The sequence below is a fragment of the Polyodon spathula genome, chromosome 3 (assembly GCF_017654505.1).
Source record: "Polyodon spathula isolate WHYD16114869_AA chromosome 3, ASM1765450v1, whole genome shotgun sequence".
Taxonomy (NCBI): Eukaryota; Metazoa; Chordata; class Actinopteri; order Acipenseriformes; family Polyodontidae; genus Polyodon; species Polyodon spathula.
In genome coordinates, this window is record NC_054536.1 from 6,544,482 (window position 1) to 6,571,068 (window position 26,587).

Below are 26,587 nucleotides of genomic sequence, written 5' to 3' on the forward strand. Positions count from 1 at the left end.
TAGTCTTCACTTTCGGTTATGAGTTACAATGGAAAGAAATTGTATAACTTCTCATATACTGTACAGCTGTTTCAGTGTGAGTGTGGACTTCCTTTTAGGAAGAGCAATTTCAAGACCTGTCCAGTATACTTTATTATTATATATGAAAAGGAGTTTGAAAGCTTTGAAACACAACCGAAGTCACTGAATGAATGTGTGATCCTGGGGGCAGGTCAAACTGTGCAGTAGGAGGACACTAGAAGCAAGGTTTGGTGCTACCCTACAGTAGCTGTCCTGTCTGACAGAATATTTTTTTGGTAAACAAAATCTCTGATGAGGATGTTTGGGTGTAGATCAAGTTGAACTATATTACACAAGAGCCTCCTAAACCTTGGAAATTGTAATGCAATGCTGTTGGTGCCTGACTGGGTCTAATTTTATTTTGCGTTTTCTCTGTGTCAAAGGCTGTGTGTCTCGAGCTATCGGTAGGGAAATTTGAAACTCCTGTGCAGAGGTTATGTTGAGGAGAAGGGAGGATTACAGTACTGGTAGCATTGACCTATTTGGTTTCCAATTACTACTTTATACTGATGCTAATTCTGTTAATCTGCCAAGGTCAACTTAATTATAAATGCAGTGGTTTTCTAATTGTGCAAGACATGAAGTTCTGTACAGTGCAGTTCTCAATATATATAGCCAGCAAATCCTTTATTGAACTGCTTCTGTATTCCAGTGAAAACAGGTTACTGATTTATAGTATACTGTAAGATGGAATGGGTTATGCAGGTATACAATTACTTTTTTGTGAAAATGTCTGCCTACAATTTGCCATGTCTGCTGTGAAGTTTGGTATACTGGAATTGAAAAATGAGGACAGAAATCTTTTCTCATTCAGTGTTGTTAAATTTGCTGCCTTCATTTTTTTCTTTTTTTTTTTTAACAGCTGAAATCTCATGATCCAGTTGAGATACTGTTTTCATATTTTGTTTTAATACAGTAACTGTAGATGTTTAGATGTTGATGTCCAGTAACAATGAACCTTTTGAACCTCTTTCCATATTGATTACAAACCATTTTATCAAAGGTGTCAAAAACATCCCTTTTTCTAGTTTTTCTTTTTGCTCCTGTTAGTAAAAAGAGTATAGGTGACAGTCCAGTAAGTGGCGTAGTGGCGCTAGAATTTCTGTCTGCATTCTAGGTTGAAAGTGTACTTTCAGCCCAGATTAGAAGTTATGAACTGGAGGATGTGACAGTATGTGACCGTTGCTGTACACTGCTTAACCTTTGTGACTTAGCTATCTCAGGCTGGCACATTATTTCTAGGATCGGACTGAAATACTTGTAGTTTGGTTGTACTTTTTATAAAACATTTAGGTATTTTTTTGGAGATCTCAGTCTTGCACATTTTTACAAGGGCATATTTGTTTTAGTTAAAAATAAATACATTGTTATAAGATCCTGCACAGTGTTGTAACAACACTTCTGTTATCTGAACATCTACAGTCTATAAAATGAGGAAGCTCTGTTTGTTTTGTCTGTTGTACACTAAGCTGATCAAATTGTTTGGGATTGAAGGTACCACTGCTACAGTAACTCTTTGAAGGGGTTTTCTAAAGTGTTACTGACAATCTTGTAATTATTTTCATGGCTCTGTATGGGTACATTTTTTTTTTTTTTTTACAATCACAAAAGGAATACACTTTTTTGTGCACATGAATATATATTATGTACTATATATACTTGTCAGTAATATGACAAAATTAACAATGATAATACCTGAAAATAGTCATAATATGTGTTTAATAAAGTAGCTGGCGTAAATGTAGTATTAGGCAGTGGATTGCGCCGAGCTTATTTTGACCCCCTGCTTTCATTGTCACTATTTTTGCTTTGAAAATAATCTAATTTTTTTAGCGTTTTAGCCTCTCAAAGTGCTTAAAGAAAACTTGCCCCTTCATCTCTCTAATTGGAGGTTGTGTTAAGACGTAGATGTCGTGGTTTCAAGATTTTTTTTTTTCCCCAGAAATGCGCAAGTGATCTAGTCTGCTGGACGCAAAATCAGTCCTTATTGTTAAAGGCACAGTAGCATCTGCAAGACGGGCTGGTCAGGTTTTTTCAGCCGGGTGTCAGATCCACTTTGCCGGGCAGCATGCCTGGTTGAGAAGGCCTGGGGAGAACCCCGAGCTAACAATACCTCCTTGCTCTTCCTCCTTCTGCAGCCAGCCTGTAACACAGAAAAGTCAGTTAGATCTTGATAAGCACCACTACAGTATACAATATACTGCCGTTGTGCACATCAATAATAATAGTTTATTTTTCCTTTTCCATTGTAGACCACTTCCCCGACAGGCCAGGGCAGAGCCGAGTCTCCAGTGTATGCAAACCTGCAGGAGCTGAAGATCTCGCAATCCAGTCTGCCACCCGTCCCCTCTGGATCGCCCATGCACACCAGCGGGGAGTGGGACACTCACAAAGATCTCAACGGGAGGCACTACTACTTCAACAGGGCCACCCAGGAGCGCACATGGAAGCCCCCGCGTGCACGTGACACCAGCAGCAGCAGCAGCAGTAACAGCACCCGAGGGGAGCCTCATGTCTCTGGGGATCAGGAGGTAACACGGGCAGCAGTGATACACAGAACCCCTGCTGGGTACAACTGGGTTTCCTAACTTTAGTAAAGGAACAGAAAACCACATACTCCTTGGGTTTTTTATTTTATTTTATTTTTTAAACTGAGCCTAATTCATCCTACCTGAGCTTAATACCAATTACATACTCAGATTTTCCTGTGCTAAGTTATTGTAATTAGCTAGTGATCACATAAAAAAGAGCACGAAAGAAGAAATAGTGGTAATATTGTGCCATTTTCTTTTTTGAAACCCTGCCAAGGCAGTTCTTTAGCTTCCTTTTCGTTTCTGGTCTAGATGTTGAAGTCTGATATTGAAGTGTGACTACTTAAGGAAATCCGTCAGGTTTTGCTGAATTGTTATTCTCAACAGAAATGGCTTCAGAGCTACAAAACTGAATCAAGACAGGATGGGGTTTCTACTTGGAACAGCTCCTTATGCTTCTTTAGCTGATGCATTGGGCAATGGGGGCACTTGGTGGTGATCAGATGGATAACTGGTGCCATTAATTCATGTCACATATATATATATATATTTTTTTAAACTAGAGCTGCCAAGCGATTAAAATAAATAATGTATCAATTTCATTTTGAGATTTAAAAATAATCTCAGTTAATCTTGGTTTTAGTCACATATTTAATTGATACAATTGCTGCATCGATGTCATTGAAGTTTGTTTTATTACTGATGTTGTTGTCATTGAAATCATCATCATCCCCCCCCCAAAAAAAAAAATACAGCATTAAACCCCTTCTTTCCTGTTTGTGGATTCTCTTTATAGTTTTATATTTATTTACAATTCAGTATTGTCGTTAAATTGTTTGAACCAATCACAGTGGAGTCAGTTTATTGCTCCCCATACTGCATTTGCAATGATCGGGTTCCTTTACTCATTTACTTTTTCATTGCTGTTTTAAATAATAATAATAATAATAATAATAATTATAATAATAATTTAAAATTATATGAATAACTTGAAATTGCCTAAGTAAAGCAAAAGATTCCCAGAGTAACGGTTATATCCTCCATAACTGTAAATAGTATTGTTTAAAAATAAATGTGGTTATTAAAATAAAACTAAGCTAAAGTATTAAGGGGTCTGCAGTCGATAGCTACCCAACAGCACGCTATAGTATCATACTTAGCTTGATTCATGGGTTCGTAGAGATCCTGAATTTATAAAGGCGTACTCTGTTGAAACTAACTGGTTTCATTTGTTGTTGTGTTGTCTGTAGCAGAAAAACTACTAGAAAGTGTATTTTGAGAAGTGAAAGCATGTTTAGCATGCAGGTGGTACAGCAGACTTGATGCACTTCTGTGATACTGGAACTGACTTTGACAGTAGATACAAATAACCCTCTTTCTATCCAATGAACCGTGAGAAAGTAAAAAAATTTTTTTATATATATATATATATATATATATATATATATATATATATATATATATGTGTGTGTGTGTGTAATATATATATATATATATATATATATATATATATATATATATATATATTATATATATATATAAACCCTCAGTTTCAGTGCTTTGCTACATAATGTGGTTCCATCACTAACTGTATGTTCTAACAATGACTGCACTGCTGCAGGAAATGTATTACAGTATGCCAAGAGGGACAAGACAGGGGCGCGTTTAACGTGCGTCAAAAAAAAAAGCATGTTAATCGCAGAAGTTGACTGCTGTTAATTGACAGCCCTACGAACTATAATTTTGTATTCAGAATTTAGACTACTAAATACTCTTCAGGCGGACTGACTGCTGAAAGAAATCAGTCACTAAAACCAAAACCTCTCATTTATTTCCTGTCAGCAGCCTAACTTATCTTTTGAAGTGGCTTTGGCATTCTTGTAGTGTGAAGTTCCTGTGACAGACGAACACAATACGCAGTCTGAAAGCATAACATCAAGCTGCCTCCTGTAGCCAGGGCTGAAATTCAGTGTATGATTTTAGTACTGTGACATTACTTTGTAAAATCTTTAACGTAATTCACAGATCTGTTACCGATATTTAATAAGCCAAACAATAAACATGCTGCCATACAGCTGCAGAACCCACAGTCCTGAAATGTAGATGGATTCAGTTTCATGTCCTTTTAACATCTTATGGTTAATTTTGATGTCATGATTACACATTTTTTTTCAAAGTATTCACTTTGTAAATATTCAAAATTCAATATATTTTACAATATGCTGTAGACACTCGTGTAGATGTACTAAGATGGGCCAGTCAAAGCGCAAGCATACCGCAATTTGCATTTTCGTTATGACAATTCACAAAGTGCACATTTTGTCGTATGTACCAAGAAAAAATATGAGAGCCGCAATATACTAATTAGTATTATTTGTGTCTTAGCGAGATCTCTAGGCAGTTGAATTGTGGTTTGCTGCAGCAGAGCCTGAAAGATAACGTCTATACATTCAAGGGTGAAAGAATCAAAATAACATTAATTTTGGTAAATGTAAACGTCACCTGTACAGTGCATTCTGTTCCGTCTTCATTTTACCTATTTTAATACTTATATATATATAAAAAATGAAAGGCAGTTTCATCCCATCAGATACTATAGTGGGCCACCGACAGCGTTGCGTTTGTTTAGTAAATTTCACGCTACACTTCCCGCTGGTTTGCATGTGGTTTGTAGTGATTGCGACAGACGCAAGACTTTAATACATCTACCCCTTAGTTGTCTAAATTACTTTTTGATCTGATATTTGCAATAGAATGCATAGTATTAGGCAACCTGGAATTAGTTTGGATAAACCACAGTTATGAATAATCAAGTCACATCTGTATGTTATTCAAATCTTAGGAATCTACAGCTCAGAACTGCTAGATTCATTCTTAAACACACATGCATTTTCAGGTTGGCAAGGTGCTCGCTTATACTGTTCAGCCGATCATCTTTATTGTGTATTTATTTGATTTTAATTCTGGTGATTTTGTTTTTTTATTATGAATTCCTATGGGTTTCTTTTTTCTTGCTGGGATACACAGCTTACTTGTAGTCTTTAGAAATGTCTCTGTCCAAATCACAACCTCTCTCTCTGTTTTCCTACTGCTGTTTTTCCTTTAGCCCCTTTCGTCCGAAGAGAACTGCCACAGCACTTATTCCAGCCAGTCAGATAGTCAGTATGGGTCTCCTCCCCGAGGCTGGTCTGAGGAGCTGGATGAACATGGGCAGACCTTGTATGTCAGTGAATATACTAATGAAAAGGTACTGGGGACTGTCTCTTCCATCTTCCCTCCTTTCTCTCTCACACGCTCTCTTATAATGGAATGTGATCAAGCTTTGGAACATCAGCTGCCAAAGATGTTGGGAAGAGCAGCATGAATGCAGAGCAATTCAACTGAAATTTTTTTTATAAAAACAGTGCATCACCTTGTTAAGACTGGCATATTCAATCCAATAGTAAAGGGAAAAAAAACATATAACAAACACACTGACCTCAGAGTATATGGCAGACTACAGTGCGCAGAGGCTAAAGACTAAACTGTTACCATAGTTGAGAAACAAGCGATATTTGTGCTGCAACCATTTAGTTTACATGTGGGGGTCAAATTTTTTATTATTTTTTTTTGCATAAAAATAATGCTTAAATCTGCACCTTCCCTAATGAGGGCAGCTAAATAGTCCACATAGATAAAGGGTATTCATACTTAATAGTTATGTGGGCAAGTCTTGTTTGCATCATCATATAGGTGCTCTTACTTGATGGTCTGATGATAATGCGTTTTTTGTTATTGTTGCTTGAAATGTCTGTTTGTGTGTGTGTGTAGTTTGTGTATCATCCCATAGGGTTCTGCATTGGGTTCTCTATCACTCGCTTGGACATCTGCGTGATGTATTTTAATTGTATTCTCATTTACAGTGGATAAAACATGTTGATGAACAAGGTCGACCATATTACTATAGCGCAGATGGTTCAAGGTCTGAATGGGAACTACCGAAAGTGAGTAAGCAAGCTGAAGAACGGAAACCTGTAAGCACTTCTGTATTAACGTTACTATCTCTATAAAGCATTTACAGTAGTATACACAATGCAGCAAAAAGCTTAAAATATATACAGTATATCTATAGAACTACTCCATATGACCATTTCAGGACTTACATGTTGTCCCAAAGGACATGGTCAGATAGCCCTATGCTTACTGTAGGTTACATCTGCGTGTTCTCATATGAACTTCAGTTGAAAGCACTTTTGAGCTGAACTGTCCTGCATGGGTATACAGTATGATTTGTTCCAGTACCGCAGGCTGATTTGGCTCCATCAGGGTCATATTGAGCCCATCAGTTTCACAGTGCAACTATTGGTTTGTTTCCTATTCCAGAAAAGTGATTCAAACTTATAGGACATATATTTTGTTGAGGTTATTTAATGTTAAATAACAATTTACTTTGTACAATACAAACATTCAATCAGTCTGCTGTTAAACTTCATGTTGACGAATGCCTGTGCCGCCTTCAGAAATGTTTTTTTTGTAGGTCATGAATGCTTAATAAATAACTAAATAAATAAACATCATGAACTATGGGCTGGGGGATTTAAGAAGTAAAACTTAAACTAGGCCACTACAAATAAAAAACAGCACCTCTTTCCTTGCATCTAAGTCGTGCAAATCTGCAGAGTGATGATGATTAATATGTCTGTATCAATATGTACTGTAATCCCGCTGCAAAACAGCTATATATGGAACAGCTATAATCTAATTAGCATAATGAAGATCAGCAACACAGTGCAGTGACTGTGTACTGTCCTTTTCCCAGTGGCCTGGAGTACTGCTTGCTATTTAAATTACAAATGATATTCTGGTTCATGGAAAGAGAAGTATTGTTTTGTGTGTTCTCTATTTTCCTTAATCCTGCTGTCCTGTTTCTTTTTACATGGGATTAACCGGTACCCATCATCATGTCTTTTTAAGCGTAAACTCTCGCCACCACTGCCGGGAGAATTTCCTAAAAGCAGAAGTCTGGACCGGAAGCAAGTTGATCCTATAGTGTTAACAAAGTGGAGACACAGCACATACGTGCTGGATTTAAGTGACAAGGTATGGAGTCAAGTACCATTTTGTTTTTTTGCAAGGCTCAGAATTTACCGTTGCTCATCCTACGTACACCAAGCAAGTTTTTTTAATGTTTTGGGGGGATGGGGGTGTACCTGCTTGTATTGAAAACAATTTGTTATATTAAGGGATACTTTCTTTATGTGATGTAGCATATCGTAATAGAGGTACGTATCGTGATACAAGACCAAAAGCACAACAGAGCTCATTGAAGTGCACCCAATGGTTCCTGAATGTTAGGAGTTGGTACGAATACATAGTCTCCTTAACTCCTTTCATTGTTACAAAATATGTTATCATTAAATTATCATTTGGTCTTATTAAGCATCATACTAATAGCTCATCAGGACCATCACATGTATCGTGATGCAAACCTAATACCTCTGACATTTAGGAAGGGGATATGAAATAGTGTCGTCTGCCAGTAAGGGAGACAGAAAAGAGAAGCTGATGGAAATTTCAAAAAATGAAATTCTCCGATTTTAAAAGAAAAATCTACATTGTTCCGCAAGTAAAATAAAAGGGCTGTCTCATTATAAGACACACAAACAGTACTATTGGGTAACAGTTAACACATGAAGTATTTATTACACTGTGTGACAAAAAAAAAAGTTGTTGTTGTTCCTGGGTAGTAAATGTTATTTCCTAATTGCTTATGCCTCAAAAGTATAGAACATGGCTATTATTCCCCACAAACTTTGCTTTTGTGACCAGGACAGTGATATTTCAAAATATCACTATTTCCAATGGGAAAATAGGCAAATGTGTGTCTTTTCGTTCACATAAAGTCAGAAAAAAACAACATCTGAATCCAAATTAACATGTATTTATACTAAAGTAATACAACGATGACTACAAAAGATTTAGAAGTGAGTAGTTTTTCGAGATTTACAATTATACTGTAAATACTGTAAAAGTTCTGATAAGTATGTTGATTGTTGATGGACAGAATCGTCAAGTCTCGCCATAAATTTGATTGGATTCAAGTCAGGACTTTGACTGGGCCACTCAAGAACATTAATTCTCTTGTTCAACCACTCTAGTGTGGCTTTGGCTTTGTGGTTTGGGTTATTATCCTACTGAAAAGTGAATCCCCCCCCTCCCCCAGTTTCAGAGTCTTGGCTGACTGAAACAGGTTTTCCTCAAGGATTCACCTGTACTTTACACCATCCATTCTCCCCTTTATCCTGACAAGCTTCCCAGTCCCTGCTGAAGAGAAGAATTCCCATAACATAATGCTGCCACCATAATGCTTGACAGTTGGGCTGGTGTTGACTGGGCGATGTGCAGTGTTGGGCTTACGCCAGACATAATGCTTGGAATTTAGACAAAGTTCATTTTTTGTCTCATCTAACCAGAAAACCTTTTTCTACATGTTTGCATTATCATCTACATGCTTTTTTGCAAACTCCACACATGCTTTAAGAGGAGGCTTTTTGAGTAATGGCTTCTTTCTTGCCACCTGTCCATACAGGTCAGCTTTGTGTAGAGACTGGCTTATTGTTGATGTGTGAACACTGACTCCCATCTCAGACACAGAACTTTGCAGCTCTCTCAAGGTCATTGTTGGCTTCAGAGTGACATCCCGAACCACTTTCTTGCTTGCCTGGCTGTTCAGTTTGGGAGGGCGACCTGATCTGGGTAGTGTCTGGGTGGTATGATGCATCTTCCACAACTTAATGATGGACTTCACTGTGTTGACAGCACCTTTTGAAATTTTCTTGTACCCTTCTTCTGCTCTGTTCCTCTCTACCACTTTATCCCTGACTTGTTTTGAAAGCTCCTTGGTCTTCAAGGTTGCTTTGAGGGATCACTATTTGAGTTGAAGCTTGAAAGCCTTTATATGCCTGAGGGAAATTATCTACAAGTTAAACCACTTTGAGTACACACAGGCTGAAACCATTTCGCTAATTTTGTGACCTTTCAAACAAATCATTTGCACCTGAGCTGATTTTTTAACTTTGTCAATATGGAGTAGTTTGTGTAGATTCTACATGTACTGTCTAATTTGAATGTCTCGTGGAGTACGCTCAAGTGCCAACAAAATGTGAAAACTTTGCAGGGGGGTGAATACTTCTGCAATCCACTCTATATAATAGGTCTATTGATTTGGTTATTATCGAGCAAACCCCCCCCCCCCCCCCGATCAGTGATTCAGAAATTAGCACCCAAGGGAAGGAGGGCACAGACTTGTTAGATGTCTGCCAGCAGGTTTTAAACTGTACTAGTGCGATTGTCAGCTGTGTGCCAGTCTGGTCTGCAGGTGAAAGGGACCTCCAATAGACAGCACTCCCTGGCCAAAAGAGCAAAGTGTTACAGACACTAAGGGACAAACGCGTATCGTCTTGCATGCTGTGTTGGACATGACATGATTCACATATATAGGACATCTGATGTGATGCAGTATCTACTTGCCAGGGATATGATCATGGGTTTGGGTAATGTGTAAACCTAAAACTTATCAACTAAGCCAAGAAGACAAGCATTTCAGCTGATGTATTCACAAGTGTAAAGTACAGCATATACTATCCACAGTTAAAGCGTCAGGACCGACCCACATTGGTGGTGGGGGGGCAGGGGGGAGAAACTCAAACTGACAGATATTCCTGACAGTCATAGGTATTACCAAATCACATCATCAGACCAGATCTTGTAGATCCCATGCAATGGTGTCCTGCCCAACATGGCCGGATAGTATACGCTAGCCTCAAAAGTACAGACCTTGTGAAACGCTCCTAGGCACAGGGTGTGTTTTAACACACACTGTACTGGCCTGTTTTTGAATATTTAGCCAGGATGTTAGTCTTTTGAAATTAATCTTTAAGGTCCATTAAGCTACTTTACTTTTCCATTTTAAATGAAAGATGACACATCCAGTCGCACAGTCCCACTAACACCATCATTAGTTCAGTTCAGGGTTGAACAACAGTTTACTAAGCAACTAATGCTGAAGAGATTCCAACTGAGTGTAGTATTTGAGTCAGTAACTCTGTTCTTTTTATGACCAAGGCAATGATGAAATGATTTAAAATCTGTAATTCTCTTGTTTAAGTAAATAAATAAATAAATAAAACTGTAGACACACACTTTTTTGATTCTGTTGCAGTTGTCTGTCGTACACAAGCGTAATGCATCTGATCACCACACGGGGGTTACTGCTCCCCCACCTTGTCATGAACAAGTTAGTATCCCTCATTGTCAATTTTCTGTCTTTCCAGCTTAAACGAATCAAACATCCCATTGAAGCAATCTGCTAAAAACCAATCAAATTAACTAATGTCTCTATTGCTTTGAACTTACTAACTAAACAAATACTGCCTTGACTGTCGGTTTCCTGCGCCCAACTGTAATGTACAATTAAAATTGTAAAAAAAATTGCTAATGCGAAATAATCCTAATCAATTAAAGTTGCAGTATTCCTTTAGAATCTTAGGCTATTCGCATTTTGTCATCAGATCTGGTACATGCTCCTTTGTCAGTCTTTAAATGATTTGTCTAACTTTGCAAACACTGCATAAGCTGTCAACTATTTCTTAGTTCTTTTGCTTACTTGTTTTGGTATTACATGGATTTTTTTGTTATTTTTGTAATGTCTCTCTCTCTCTCTTATTTAGGAATCTCCAACCACTCCAAAGCAAGGCTTTCCTGATTCCGATTCCTGCCCTTCCTCTCCAAAGCACCCCACAGCTGTTAGTATCCACTGCTACTGTGTTCCCTTCCTTCAAACAATCCCAATCTTTATTCTGTGGATTTATGTAGCTGGACAGGAGACTGAGCATCATTCCCAGTTTTATCTCCCTTTGGTGCTGTGCTCCATGATCAACTCCAGCTAATCTACTAAAATCATTCAAACCTGGGAAGCTTTAGACCAGGAAATCCTCCGCTATCATGTGGTTGAAAAGTCAAGGACTGGGAGTCCAGAGGTCCTGGTTGGGAGTCTTGGCTCGAACACCGTGACCTTGGTTTGGGGAAGGTCCTTAACATTCTTGTCGCCGCTGTCCAGCGCTCAGCTGTAAACAGAGATACAAATATAGGGCTACTCTTGTCATGTTATTTAGCCTTCCTCTAGATGTTATACATAATAATAAAAAATCACCTTACTGTCTTAGACATCTAGTGGTATGTTCACAAACAGTTTAAACAGCTATATTTTTGACAACTTTTTGTGTTATTGTAACATTTCTTATTTTATTTTGTTTTTAAAGGCTTCGGAGAAATGTGGAGTATTAAATGTAACCAAAATCACAGAACATGGAAAGAAAGTTAGGTAGGTATCAATAAAATGTTTTTGTATGGTATCTAGACTTGCAGCTGGGCGTTTAAAAAATAACGTTGAATTGGTACCATTTTCCTCTTGCATCCAGAATAACTTTTATTCAAAAAAAGATATTTTGAAAAAGCTTTCCAAAACAGTTATGTTAAATATGCTTAATTTTCGCACACATAATTTATGAAGAAATGGGATTTCCATCCCATTCTATTCATTAAAAGTGCTCTGTAAAATAATTCTGTTTTCAAATACAGGGAGTATGATTTACCTTCTCCTGGCGTGAACAATTTTCCTTTGTCAGTGATGTATTGTAGACCTTTGGGTATCTGAGTGATCCAAGAAACAGAACAGCTTTGATTCAAAATTCAACTGTCATTTTAGGAAGAACTGGACATCCTCGTGGACTGTGCTGCAGGGTTCCACGTTGTTATTTGCCAAAGGTCAAGGTGGCGGGACTGGTTGGGTAGGTGCTTCATTAAGTAATCCCTGTTGAAGTGCACCAGTGATTTAGATTCGGCTGTTTTTGTGTCTTGCAACAAGCTTTGTGATACATCTGTTTGTCTGCTTCAGGTGCAGCGAAGCATGGGCCTGTAGAAGTCTTGAAATAACATTTTTTTTGCATGAATACTTTGTTTTTGGTATTCCAGATGTATTTGTTCATTAAACATTAGTGCTGTTTTTTTTCTTTTAAATTTGTTTTTCTAAAGCAATCAAAAATCATTAAATCATTACAACTAGAAAACAAATGTAAACTTGATCCAGTCTACTATACTAGTATAAGTACACTAGCAAGCATTTTGGTCGGACAACATTCTTCAGAGCATAACAGTATCATCAACATTTGTACCATAGAACTTGGCCTTAAAATCCTGATTCGATTGGACACATACTATTTTGCCCCTGTAAATATGAAGTTATATTTCAGTGGATTTTATCCTGTATAAATGTTTCAAAAAATTATTTATGGTAGAAAATAAGTTAGCATTTTTTTATCTGAAAAGGTGCACATATATAAATGCTGAAGAACAGTATCTTTTTGCATGCTAAAACATATTTAAAGTTTGGTTCCAGTGATAGTGAGAGTAGTGCCTGCTAACCACTGATGCATGCAACACACACTGTACTAGGGAAACATGTAGATTTACTTCAACTAGATTTCTTACACACACTTCAAGTAGTGGGGGGGTACAGCGGGGGTGCACATCTATCGCAGGGTCTTTTTACACTTGTCTGGCTTTTGGCCTCATTTGTGCTGTGCACTTTGCACTTTATTGTGACATCACTACTTTTCTTCCCCCTTTCCATCAAGTTGTACTACCAAAGGGGCTCGATCCCTGAGCTGCTCCTCTCGCTGCTAGCCAACTGGAAACGCTCAGTCAAGCGGCGGCCCGCCGTCTCCTATGTAAACTCTGGCCCTGTTACAGCTGCCACTGTATGTGTTCTCTGCATGCCTCCTCACATAGTAATGCTTTCTGTCTACCATTAACACATGTAACTTTGCTTAGGTGAGATGTTAAGGGGACATGAGGTGGAGGGATATGCACTACTGTTGAATGTATTTGTGTTTGTTTCACATATTGGTTGGGGATGGGAATGGTGAGGGATGGAATGCTATTTTTCCATGCCATGCAGCACCTGGTCATTTGTGACTGAAGATAGTTTGCATCTGAGGAAGAGTACTGTACATGTGATAATATTTTATTAAACCTTTGCATATGTATTTTTTAAATAACATTTAATGTATTGTATATTACATTCGTCTAAACCAAAAGGACTCCTAACACTTCTAACAGTACTAGTGAGCTTCTTTAGCATACAGTGTATTTTGGTAGCAGCACAGTACATTTCCTGGAGAAGTTTTTATTTTTATTTCTTAATTGAATTTGGTTGGCATTTTGTGGTACTAATAATCCAACACTATTTAGAACATGGAACAGATGTTGAAACATATAGGACATGTGCCTATATTGTAGAAAACAACTGGATAACTAAAGTAGCTCACAATATAATGAATTAGGAGGAGGAGGAGGACAGCGGTGAGTAAACGTTATTCACTTGCTGATCTTGGTTTAAAATAAGGGGAATGCAGGGCAAAATTCCAAAGCCAATCTACAAAAGGAACCACTTTGCACAGAATTGTATTTGAGGCTTGTCAGAAAGCTGAAAAAAGCACCTTTGAACAACCGCTGAGTTAAAACTGTTGATCATTGTTGGTCCTACCTTACAAAACAAACCCATTCCTCTTTGAGTAGCATAGTACAAAGATTGTAGTTAACAAAGCCTATAGCTGTGAATATTCAATCTTAATAAAAACAGGGTGCCCCTGAAGTAACCTGACTCTTTGTATCGATAGTCTGCAACATAAACAAGGTACAGATGTCATATATGTGGTGAATTGGCAGTGAAATACTGGGGCAAATATTTAAAAAAAACCACATTGCTCAATATCGATTTCTCTCTATGCCCCCCTGAGCCATGCATTACACTTCAGAGGAGGCAATGACAGGAATGCACCAGTAATACAAATGTGTGGTGATACTCGCTATGACAAGACAGTATAAAGGTGGCATGTTGAAATGCTTTCATTATGTAGAGACTGGAAAGTGTTGCTAATGTGCAGTGCGTGTTAATTTTACAGTGGCTGCTGATAATGTATGTATTAATGAAGAGGCTGTGCATGTTTTACAATCCGGAGCCAGTGGGAGTTCCTTTGCTATAGTGAGAAGAGTGCAGCAGGGGAATGGTTTGTGGTGAAGGGGAGGGGTGCTCTTTGCTTTCCTGGGGATAAGAGGGTTGATAAGTTACAGCATGCCTTTTGGGACAGCCTAGTCTTACTGTTTTCTCTTGGGTGAGGTGTGGCTGAGGGCATTCCTAACTAAGCTACCTGACCAGACCCATCTGTTCACAAGACGGTTTCCTGCCCTGTGGGCAGTGATTAGACTCTCCATTATTATCTCTACTGTGTAATGATGATACATTCAGTCATGCAATGTTTCTCTATAAAGATGGGGAGGTGCTTCTGCTTTTTTTATTGTTTTTGTTTGTCTTTCTCGTCAGAAGTTTGGGGGCAGTCAATCTAAACCCGAGTTTACTGTGGATCTTAGAGGGGCGATCTTGGAATGGGCTTCAAAAGACAAATCCAGCAAGAAACGTGTCCTGGAGGTACATTTATTTTATTTCTGTTTTTTCTGAAGTGATTGGCCCATATTCCCTTGTATAAAAACATTTACACATTATACACATACACACACTGCTGTGCAAAATTCTTAGACATGTTGCGTTTTTCTACTCTGATGCTTTATGTGCATCAACAATTTACTCAAAGCCTCCACTAGTGTTTTCTACTGTTAAAACAATCTTGACTTGCATAAAGGAAAAACAGTGAAATAGCTTGCATCACTCGATTTTCAAGGTTTGGTATCTGGCAAATAATCATGAGGTACAGAGAAGCATCATCTGTAATTGACAAACCCAAGACTGGAAGACCCAAAAAGCTGTCTTACAAGGATGAGCAATACTTGAAGATTATATCCTTAAGGAATAGAAAGAAGACGTGTGTTGAATTAACAACAGAACTGGCAGAAGGCACAGGTGTCGTCGTCCATCAAATCAACAGTACAAAGGTCACTCCTGAAATCAGGACTTAAAGGATGTGTTGCAGTAAGAATACCTCGTAATAAAGGGGGACAAGACTAAAAGGCTAAAATATGCACGAGAACAAAGAAATTGTATTGTGGAACTGGTCAAAGGTGCTTTGGACTGTTGATGGATAAACAACGAAACCTGTTTTTTTTTTTTTTTTGGGTTTGTTTGTTTTTATATATATATATATATATATATATATATATATATATATATATATATATATATATATATATATATAATAATGAACAGTATATTTAAAGGTGATGTGTACACACTGTATGCCAGAAAATAAAGTCCTTGAATCATATGTATTTCTTTGTACAACTTCTTGTTTTATTTTAACTGTGAGATTTGTTGCTCCTTATTTGTATTTTTGTATTTTGGCTCCCCCTAGTGCTGTGTCTTTGCTTTGCAAGGCGAGTTATTGTGTAGCTTGCATGTACTGCAATAACACCATGTAACAATTTATTTTATTTTTTTTTGGTTCCTGGGTAGTAAGTGTTATTTCCTAATTGCTTATGCCTCAAAAGTATAGAAAATGGCTATTATTCCCCACAAACTTTGCTTTTGTGACCAGGACAGTGATATTCTGAAATTTACCTATTTATCAGAACATTCCAGATAGATTCAGTGCTGAGTAAACTTGGAGTAACTTCTAGAACTTTCCAGTAATATAAATAGTAGTATAAATACAGAGGCCTTAAGCCCACCAGTTCAGTTTAGTTCCAGCTGCCTAAGTGGATACATATCTGCATTTTTCTGAGATGGCATCAAGAGGCTGCAATGGTGGCATTCCTGATGGGTCTCCAAGGCGGTTTTACCAAGTTTCCCTGCTATCTTTGCCTTTGGGACAGCAGGGACACCAAGGCGCACTACCACAGGCGGGACTGGCCACAGCGGACCGAGTTGTCTGTGGGGAGGAACCATGTCAAGTGGGAGCCACTGGTGGACCCCCGGAAGGTGCTGATGCCACCACTGCACATCAAGTTGGGTCTTATGAAACAATTTGTCGGAGCTCTAGATAAGGAGTCGGCAGCCTTCAGGTACCTTCAAGACTTCTTCCCTAAGCTGTCTGAGGCAAAGGTCAAAGCCGGTGTCTTCGTCGGACCACAGATAAAGAAGATCCTGGAGTGCAATGAATTCCCCAAGAAGCTCACTAGTAAGGAGAAAGCGGCTTGGAACAGCTTTGTCGCAGTGGTTCGGGGCTTCCTGGGCAATCACAAGACCGAAAACTATGTGGAGCTGGTTGAGACTCTGGTGAAGAACTACGGCACAATGGGCTGTAGGATGTCCCTCAAAGTCTATATCCTTGCTGCTCATCTTGATAAATTCAAGGAGAACATGGGAGCGTACTCTGAGGAGCAAGGCGAGCGCTTCCACCAGGATATACTGGACTTTGAACGCCGCTACCAATGACAGTATAACGAGAACATGATGGGAGACTACATTTGGGGGCTGATTCGTGAAAGTGATTTACAGTATAATCGTAAATCTCGAAAAACTGCTTGCTTCTAAATCTTTTGTAGTCATTTTTATATTACTTCAGTATAAATACGTGTTAATTTGGATTCATATGTTGTTTTTTTCTGACTTTGTGATCGAAAAGACCATTTTCTCATTGGAAATAGGTAAATTTCAAAATATCATTGTCCTGGTCACAAAAGCAAAGTTTGTGGGGAATAATAGCCATTTTCTATACTTTTGAGGCATAAGCAATTAGGAAATAACGCTTACTACCCAGGAACAAAAATTGTGTTACATAGTGTAATGTAACATTTTAACATGCTGCAGCCAGTGTGTTTCTGCATTTGTGTTTCATTTTGACGAATTGTATTAATTTATTTGTCAGCTAAAAACACGGCAAGGAACTGAGCTGCTAATTCAGTCTGAAAATGATACTGTTATCAACGACTGGTACAAAGCACTGGGAGAGATGATAAGTACTCATGTAAGTATATTTATGAACTGGACGTGATTGGTAGGTGCTTTGGTTGGGGTTTGATTTTAAGCTCATTTTTGCACATAAGTAAGCACCTTAAAGTAAAAGAAAGTCCTATCAGGGCTGTTTTTGAAATGTCATTCATTTTTCTTCAGGCTTGGGAGTCTGACGAAGCAATCGAAGAGGACATGCCAGAGTCTCCTGGAGCCGATAAACACGACAAGGACAGCAGAGACTCGAAGAAATCACGCGGTGAGTGTCTCTCAAGCACTGTGGTATCTATAGCAGAAATATGTGGCCTAGTCCTGCCCAAAAAGGGTGTTGGTTGTTTGAATTACCACTGTCCTGCAGAAATACTAGAGGTATCTGGGAGTATAAGGAGATGCTGTTAATAAGTAAATATGTAAGTTAATGACGTCTACTTTGTCACAATACTGATGGCTCTAATTTTATATATACAGCATTGTGTGGGTGTATTCCATAGGGAATATACTTCTATGGTAATTAAGCAGCTCCTGGGAGGAACCAGCATAACTGCTTGATGCTGAACCCAGGCCCTCGGGCTTCTGTTCAGGTGCATTACTCTGTAAGCTCTGTCAGAGTTCGATCACAGTAGGATATGTTGAGTAATTATTACTCATTTCCTGTCAGACGACAGAAATACAGTCTAAATGAATGCAGACCATACCGGTGAGTTTGCATTAGACACACCCATTTTGTGAGCCTGATCCTGAATCCTGCTGTACCCTCATGAAATGTTTACCTTACTGACGTATCCTATTTATTTTAATTTAAATGCTGCATGACGCTCTTTGGGTCAATCGATTAGCTTTTCTTTACCAAACTGGCTTGTGTGTTACCGTCTTCAGCTTTTCTTAACTCATTTCAAACTAATTTGGTTTACCTTGAGCAGTGCAGCATCACTAATTATCCCTGCTGGGGGGTCCATGTCCCTACACTTGCTGGCAGCCTGTGAAGTCTGTCCATCTAGAATTTGACATCAGAATCTGGGGCGCAAGGAGGCTGCCAAACTTTCATTTTTATTTGCGTATATGGGGAATGCAGGTTATAGTGCTAGACTTTTGTATGTTCATTGTAGCTCTACATTTCTGTTTACTGCTGAGGCAGGGGATGTGTGTGTGGACTCTGTATGTGAAATCTACTATGCTGTCTTCTAGCCATGAAGAACTCTATCAGTATAGATTCTTCAGACCAGAAGAAGACCAGGGTAAAACTGAAGAAATTCCTGACTCGCCGACCCACACTGCAGGCAGTCAGAGACAAGGGCTACATTAAAGGTAAAGGAATGAATTGGTCACATGTTCAACCAAATCATTGCTGTCTTATCTATCCAGTAAGTGACTGGTGGATTTAGATATCCCAATTCAGTATATACCCCGTGGGCTACAAGTTAGCACAGGTGCAATTGCAGCTCATTATCTCCCTGTCTGACTTGACTGTTTTTCATGAGCAATACATGTAGTTAGCTACGCTTATAGTTTAGCTACCAAAGTTTGTTTTTAAGTGGCTCTTTGTATTAGTTAGATCAGACGTCACAGACCATACTTAGAATACAAGACTAATGGAAAATATTAAATATAAACACATTTGCGCTTTTGAGCATGCATTCAGAATGTTTAACTGCCCCATTTATTGGATTTTCTCTTTTTTTTTGTGTGTGTAACAGATCAAGTATTTGGATGTAACCTGACCAGCCTCTGTCAGAGGGAGAACTCTACTGTGCCACACTTTGTTAGGATGTGTATTGATCATTTAGAAAACAACGGTAAGTGTACTTATTTGAATGTCATTTAAAAAAGTTGATTGATTTAATTTTACTTCCATTTAATAGTACCTGTAACATGTATTGCTATTAACTGAGCTATAATTTTAGCACTGTATGCAGTCTGTAAGAATTCTAAGGATGAGACATTAATGGAGTGACAGGGAAGATTCATATTTTTTTTTTATTTTTTCAGGTTTAAATGTTGATGGTTTGTACAGAGTAAGTGGAAACCTGGCTGTGATACAGAAGCTACGATTCGCTATAAATCACGGTAAGTGATTTTGCTGTTGAGACAGATATATAAGCATTTCTGCCCTTGGATAAAACATTAATCAACTCCAACTGCCTACTTTTTTAGGGGGTATTAGAGGTTGTAGTTAAACTGTTCTGCCTTCCCTGAAAGCGTTTTGCAGCTTGGCTTTCAGATTTTTCCTTTCCACAGGGAAGATGAATTGGGCTTCCGGATTCTCTCGAGTTAGCCCCATCCGTTTGTAATGTGAAAAAAGGGTTGAGAATTTGAGAACACAGTACTAAAATGAATAAGAAAAAGAACATTGTCTGCATCTCATGTTTCTCAAGTAGTAAATGATCAGAATGCAATGCCCACTTTAGCAGGGTTTTTTTTGCCTCACCAACATTGGAGATTAACACTTGTACTGCTTTCCTGCTGCAGATGAGAATGTGGACCTGAAGGATAGTAAATGGGAAGATACTCATGTCATCACTGGAGCGCTGAAGATGTTCTTTAGAGAACTGCCCGAGCCTCTCTTTACACATAACTACTTCAATGACTTTGTCAGTGCTATCAGTAAGTATGACACACAATTGAGTGCTGGGCACCCAAGCATTAAACAAGGGTCCAGTGTTAACAATCCTTTGCACTGGAGAAATAAAGCACCATTCTTTTCTAAAAAGTAATGAGAAAATCTATACGTGTACTGTACGATGATGCTTGAGTCGTCAGATGCTTAAAGTAATATCCCCTGCACCAGAACAACTTTCCCTGTGATTGGAGAACGTGATGTTGAGAACCTAGTTGGTAAATCTCTCAAGTCCCTCTGTCTGGTATTATTGCACAACATATAGAACTTGCATTGTTGGTAGGGGTGGGGAAACTGCAAACTTCCAGATCAGTAAACCTGTGGAATATAAATTCACATGTCATCTTGTACTGGGCTTTATTTTGTATGTGGTATTAAATGTGAATGTGTGTGTTCCTTGATTTCCACACAGTGCAGTACTTGGTTTATCCACAGAGTGGTGTCTTGCTTCACTTTAAGTCTGGTAGCAAATAACATTTCACCAGCTCCATATAAACATTGTTAATGTGCTTTTTTTTTTCTTCCCCACCCAGAAAGTCAGGATTACAAGCAGCGTGTGCAGTCTATAAATGACTTAATCAAGCAGTTGCCAAAACCTAACCAGGACACCATGCAGGCACTCTTCAAACACCTCAGAAAGTAAGTGTCTATGTGTTCTCCCTATGTATGTTAGGCACAGTGGCTATACTCCTGGAACTCATACCACTCACATCATCAATTACAGGCTGCATTAAACAATTAAAGACCTTTGAGTCATCCAGGGGCTGTTCAGTTAAATAATTAAGGATGACATGGTTGGTCTGGTAAAGCCAGTAGCAATTGTCTTAAAGTCTGATTTATTAATGAAACAGAAATCAGAAGTGTGTGTGGTTTGCTTTACACTTTATTTATAGTTAGCACTTTATATTGAGAAGTGGCTTCAGTGGTTGCACAAAAGGTGGTGTTTTGGAAGAAAAAAAAACATCCCCATTATCTGTCTTAATACAGATTCAAACTGCTACCGTTATCAAGGCAAGGCTCTTTCTTATTCAGTTTAGGGGGGCTGTGGGAAAACTGCATTCAGGCTGCAACAATACTATACAAATGCTATATGTATTTAAAAAATAATAGTAATAATCTTGAATTTGGTAGGTAATGTTTAAATATAGTGTCAACTCCTTAAACATAACTGAAAAAATTTCTAAAATTAGCCAAATGGTGAAAGTGTTTGTTTATTGGTTTTGAACCTAACCTGTATATATATATATATATATATATATATATATATATATATATATATATATATATATATATATTAGTAATGTATATACAGTCTTTTACACATGGTCTTTATTTCCTAGGTGCTCAAATTCCAGATTCACGTACGAAAGTACTGTACCTTAAACAAGACTCCAGTCATAACATAGGTGATATAATATAGTACAATTTCAACATCATAGTGAGGTAGGAAGATGTATTAAAGAATGTAAACATGTTGCTGAGGGAGTTTGATAAATGAAGATGTGATTACATCCCACTCGATCTCACATTCTGAGAATGCTTCATCCACATGGTAATTCAGTCTGGAGATGAGAAGAAAAGTTTCCTTAGAAGTAAAGTAAGGCATGGAGCAGGATGAGGATCAGGCTTTTTTTAAATGAAGACTTGCTGTTCCATCTCCACTCACTCAGTTGCCCTCCATTTTTAATACACTGAACCCCATTCCGTTAATTAGTAATAGACAAGTTTAGGGATCTTAAGGGATCCGTTATTAGTGGTTACAAATACCTGTGCAAAACCTTGCCTTGGATCAGATTGTTGCCAGAACCACTGTTTTGTCTGACCTGGCTGTCTAAAGGTTTATGTTGCTTTAGTTTTCAGCCAAGAGTTGATTGCACAGTAGCAAGAACAGGAAAGGTCACTGTGGATGCATGCCTGCTGATAAGTGTAGAAACATTATAAATGTTCAGTTTCAAAGCGGCACACCAGTATTGATTACTCATGATGTCTTGTAAGCAGATCCATAATTGGTGTTTTGTCCTAATTGGCACGATCCTCCTCCTTTTGTTCTTTAGTATAAGAGCATTTTCAGTGACATGTTGAGCCTGCAGATTGACACTTGCAGTGATTTGAAGTGACTGCACAAATGCCCTGTGCAATTAAGCATTCCAATTAGACATGCTGAAATATTGCACTCAGTGGAAAACTTTGACTTCAATTTGTATAAAAGCAGTTCCCTGTGCTTCACTGAAGAAGGTGCTTTTCACAGCAGTGTTTCAGATTACTTTGTCCACAGCCACCACAAGACCAAATAAAACAGCTCTTTGTAAATTTGGTGTCGCTGTAGTTATTTTCAATCGTTGCACTGAATGTTTATAGGAATTACTAATATACTAACATTCATTTATGCAGTATTTGAAATGACAAGATCGAGTATGGTTGGCCTACATGGATTGATATAAAAATAATCAATCACGTGACTCCTCAGTGCGTCAGTACTGCTGTGGGGTTTTTAATAGAAATTACATTTCACTCTTGCTTTTAAATGAGAATGTATATTTGAATTAAAGGCATGAAACCTGGTCATATCTGCACCCTACAAATTGGTGGTTCTCAAACTAGGGGGCATGGACTGTATCCTGGAAAAGGGTGGATGGATGTTAGAAGCTTCAGAGTTTTTTAATTTTATTACCGCATACAACCTATCATGTAACTGGCAGAGAATTTATTTTGGCTTTATTGGTGGTTTCAATTGGATTGCCAATAATACTTCCACCAATCAATCCTGCCCTCTCAGACTGGTACACAGAACAGGTTAAAGAAGCGTTGGGCCAGGGGAATAATGTATCAGATGTCAAAGTGAGTATGAGAATGGTAGTGATGAAGCCTGTATGCTTGAAAACATTAAGACGACCGTACATTTCCATCAATGGATGTAAAAAATCTGCAATTGATGCAATCAGAAACCCAGAGGCGATGTAAACTGCACCTGATACTGTAGTAGGACTGTTCTTTTTTTTTTTATGTTAAGCATTTGTGGTGTGTTTTTTTTTTTTTTTCCCCCCCCCCACAAGGATTTAAATACCAGCCAAAGTTTATACCAGACTTGTTGGAAAGTCTGTAACAAAATGGTTGATTTGTTGTTCTCGATACATTGTAGATACAACTACTACCTACTATTACCCTAACCCACTGCGCAGGTATCGCAAAGTCCATAAACAAAACGTAAAAATAACAGTATTTCTGCACCGTATAAAACTCTGCTGATTTTGCCAGTGCTTGCTAGTCTTATTAACCAGTTTAAAATTATTTCGAAGCAAATTAAAGCATTTTAGTTTCGGCTTTATTGTTAAGAACCTCAACGGTCAAGCATGGCGATGGTATTGTCATGATTTGGTGATGCTTTGCTGCATCAGGACCTGTTCGATTTTTTTTTTTTTTTTTTTTGTATAAGCACATTTTGGGGGGGGGGGGGGGGCATCAAGTACCACAGACAAGAGGAAAGGGGGCGAGGTCCAAATAGTTAGAGAGCCACTGCTATAAATAACACAATGGAAAGGTTGCATGAATTTGCTTTTTCCTTTTCTGTTAGGATATGTTTGATCTACCTAAACAGAGTTGCTCATGAGTGCTTGAAGAAGACTGTAATGAATGTGTGATGTTACATTTATCTGTGAATGTCTTTTTGTTTCAGAGTTATAGAGCATGGAGAAGAGAACCGTATGAACACTCAAAGTGTTGCTATAGTGTTTGGTCCGACTCTTCTAAGACCCGAGACAGAGACTGGAAACATTGCAGTACATATGGTGTATCAGAACCAGATCGTAGAATTGATCCTACTGGAGTACGAGAGCATTTTCGGCAGGTAAAACTGCATGAGAAGGGGACAGACTTGCCAAGCTATGTACCATGCAATCAGAGCTTACACTTGTGACTTATGCTATGGACCAAGCAAGGAGAAAAAAGTTCTAAAACCTTTTCACTTAATGTTTTGGAGCTGTATTTTGTCTTTTGGTTGCCATTCCTGCAAGTAGATGCTGTTATTTCAGGAGCGTGTGGTGTATACCCTACTGAAAATGGATGAATCCATTACGAATACTTAACAAGTTGGTACAGTTAATAGAGATTAATCCTAGCCTAAGTTGCAAATACAAGTAAGTATTGCGGGGAAGTTGCATACACTGGATTCCTTGGCCAGTATTGGCAATTGGACGTCTCAACGGTGTTCACTGCACATCCATGCCAGAAGGCAGTGGTTTCCGTCAGCGATATAGAAAATGAAAAAATAAAGGTTGTTATTGTTAGCTTTTCATCTGGATAAAGTGTTCTGTTGTGAGTGTTGCTGTTTGTGTGCATGTACATGCTTTCTGCACAGTGACCGCTCTGGCTGGAAGGATTCCTCAGCCCATCACAATCCGAAGGCACATTGCTGCCCGGCAGTGCATGACAGCACACCTTTATTTCATCTAAATAAATATCATAGACTTAGATGTGCTGAAAAGAAGAGAGTATCCTACTTCTAGGGTACCTGGGTTCTGTTTTGTATTATTATTATTATTATTATTATACTGGAAATGTTCACAGTATTGTAGAGCACTTGTTAAACTACTACTGATCAAAAACAAGTTAATCCTGTTAAAGCATTGGGGGGGGGGGGGGGGGGGGGGGCGGACGCATGTTCATATGGAATTAGCACATTGCAGTTCTATGCATTTATCATTGTGCCAATGCTCTATAAATATGTCCCTGAGTTAAATGGAAACTCTGGTCCCAGTGTCAGCCAGTCATGTACAACTGAAATGTCTTAAATGCTGAGGAAATAATCAAAACCTGTGTTATGAAATGTGTTGTAAATAAGCTAATGGTCTGATCACCATTAGCAAGTGTAAATAGATTTAATGTATAGTTTCATGAACTAATGTAGGCTTCACTCCTGCAATAAGTTTATTTTCAAGCCATTTAGCTTTAAGACAGTATTTTCTGGTGCTTTGCTGGGTTAGGATTAAAAGGGTGTTTGAGTTCCTGAGTACATGCAACTTTTATTACAGATCAGTACTAACTTTGTGCACTTTCTGTCTTTTAATTTTTCTTATCTCCCATTCCCAGGCCTATATTACCTGTTTGTTAAGAAAATGATACTGGAAATAGTATTGAATAGACTTGTGGCAAATAGGTGGTACATTGCAAACAGCCTTATAAAATGATTAATATGTGCAGCTTAATTTTGAGAAATTGCCTAGTGGAATCTATTGTACAAATCTCTAACCAGAAGTAAACTTTGTATGTATGCTTTTGTGGTGAGTGATGGTAGTTAAAAAAATAAATAAATAAATAAAAATAATCACCTTAATTTTTATTTTTTATATATAAATATTCAATAACATAGACTGATTGTTTAAAAAAAAGAAAAATTGGTTTGGGAAGTTTATCTGTTACTGGGAGCATGGTCAGCGGCACATTTTTTTATGTAATTTTCTAGACTAACTGCTGTTTGTGACATTGCTATGTCTAATCTGAATAAAAAAAAAAAAAAAAAAACACCGTGTTTTCTGTTCAAGTCTGTTTGGAATTATTTTCATTATCCCAGGGCCCAAGTGATGACGGCATTCCAAAGGAGTGGTTAAAGAAAAGGGCTTGATACCAGGAAGACCCCGGTTCTAGTCCTCGCTCAGCCACTGACTGACTCTGTGTGACCCTGATCAAGTCACTTAACCTCTATATGCTCTGTGCCTTGGCTGAGACGCAAAACTAAGATCCTATTGTAAGTGAGTGACTGCAGCAGCAGTTGTTGATGCATAGTTCACCCCCTAGTCTCTGTAAGTCGCTTTGGATAAAAGTGAATGCTAAATGACTAATTCATTAAATTAATTGATTGTTTTTTTTTAAAGGCCCAGGGGGTTAAATGCACATCCACCATTGTCTGATTTTTGCTTTTTAAGTCCTAAGTCATATGATGACTGAAAACATGAAGGTGTCAGGGTTAGAAACTTATACCAGCCCTACACCCAGTCCTGAGTTTCTAACTACCATCAGTAGTATCATTATTTAAATGACTAGTGTGATCAGTTCAGAGCAGATTTAGCAGGGGCCTGATTGTGCAAACTCTTGGCACCTGTTGATTTGAATAATACACCTAAGCAAGGGGAATCCAGGACTGGGTGCAGGACTAGTGGAAATTTCTAATCCTGCAGAACTTAATATAACCATCTGCTAATGTGTTGGGTGTAGTAGTGGAATTAATAAAATGTGAATTGTTAATGCCAAGTATCTCAGAGCCAAATATAGCAACAGTAAGGGTGATAAATGATGGTGTCAGTGAATTAATAAACTGAACTCTGTTTTTGTTTTGATTTTACGTACTGCTAATACAATGTGTAATCTACCTTTATAATGGAAAATCTTTAGGGATCCTTTATTAGTAGTTATAAATTATTAATGTAATTGTGTACAATGTATTGCCAT

The 26,587-nt window shown here is 38.1% G+C and overlaps 1 protein-coding gene across 12 annotated transcripts in view; it reads left to right on the forward strand.

The window, feature by feature from the left end:
• The window catches only part of LOC121311263 (rho GTPase-activating protein 12-like), a 65,153-nt gene extending 39,423 nt beyond the window's left edge, over window positions 1–25,730 (forward strand). The window contains exons 3-20 of one of the 12 annotated variants that reach the window (XM_041243899.1): window positions 2,313–2,591; window positions 5,698–5,838; window positions 6,494–6,574; window positions 7,545–7,670; window positions 10,792–10,866; window positions 11,300–11,374; window positions 11,891–11,952; window positions 12,337–12,418; window positions 13,265–13,387; window positions 15,013–15,117; window positions 17,450–17,548; window positions 17,695–17,791; window positions 18,718–18,837; window positions 19,227–19,325; window positions 19,519–19,596; window positions 19,999–20,133; window positions 20,680–20,785; window positions 23,820–25,730. In XM_041243899.1, the coding sequence (XP_041099833.1) occupies window positions 2,313–2,591; window positions 5,698–5,838; window positions 6,494–6,574; window positions 7,545–7,670; window positions 10,792–10,866; window positions 11,300–11,374; window positions 11,891–11,952; window positions 12,337–12,418; window positions 13,265–13,387; window positions 15,013–15,117; window positions 17,450–17,548; window positions 17,695–17,791; window positions 18,718–18,837; window positions 19,227–19,325; window positions 19,519–19,596; window positions 19,999–20,133; window positions 20,680–20,785; window positions 23,820–23,994 (2,058 nt within the window). In that variant the 3' untranslated portion in view covers window positions 23,995–25,730. Of the gene's footprint in view, window positions 1–2,312; window positions 2,592–5,697; window positions 5,839–6,493; window positions 6,605–7,544; window positions 7,671–10,791; window positions 10,867–11,299; window positions 11,375–11,890; window positions 11,953–12,336; window positions 12,419–13,264; window positions 13,388–15,012; window positions 15,118–17,449; window positions 17,549–17,694; window positions 17,792–18,717; window positions 18,838–19,226; window positions 19,326–19,518; window positions 19,597–19,998; window positions 20,134–20,679; window positions 20,786–23,819 lie in introns of all 12 variants that reach the window. The other 11 variants (XM_041243897.1, XM_041243901.1, XM_041243902.1 and 8 more) reach the window with 11 other exon arrangements.
• Window positions 25,731–26,587: the final 857 nt, after the last annotated feature.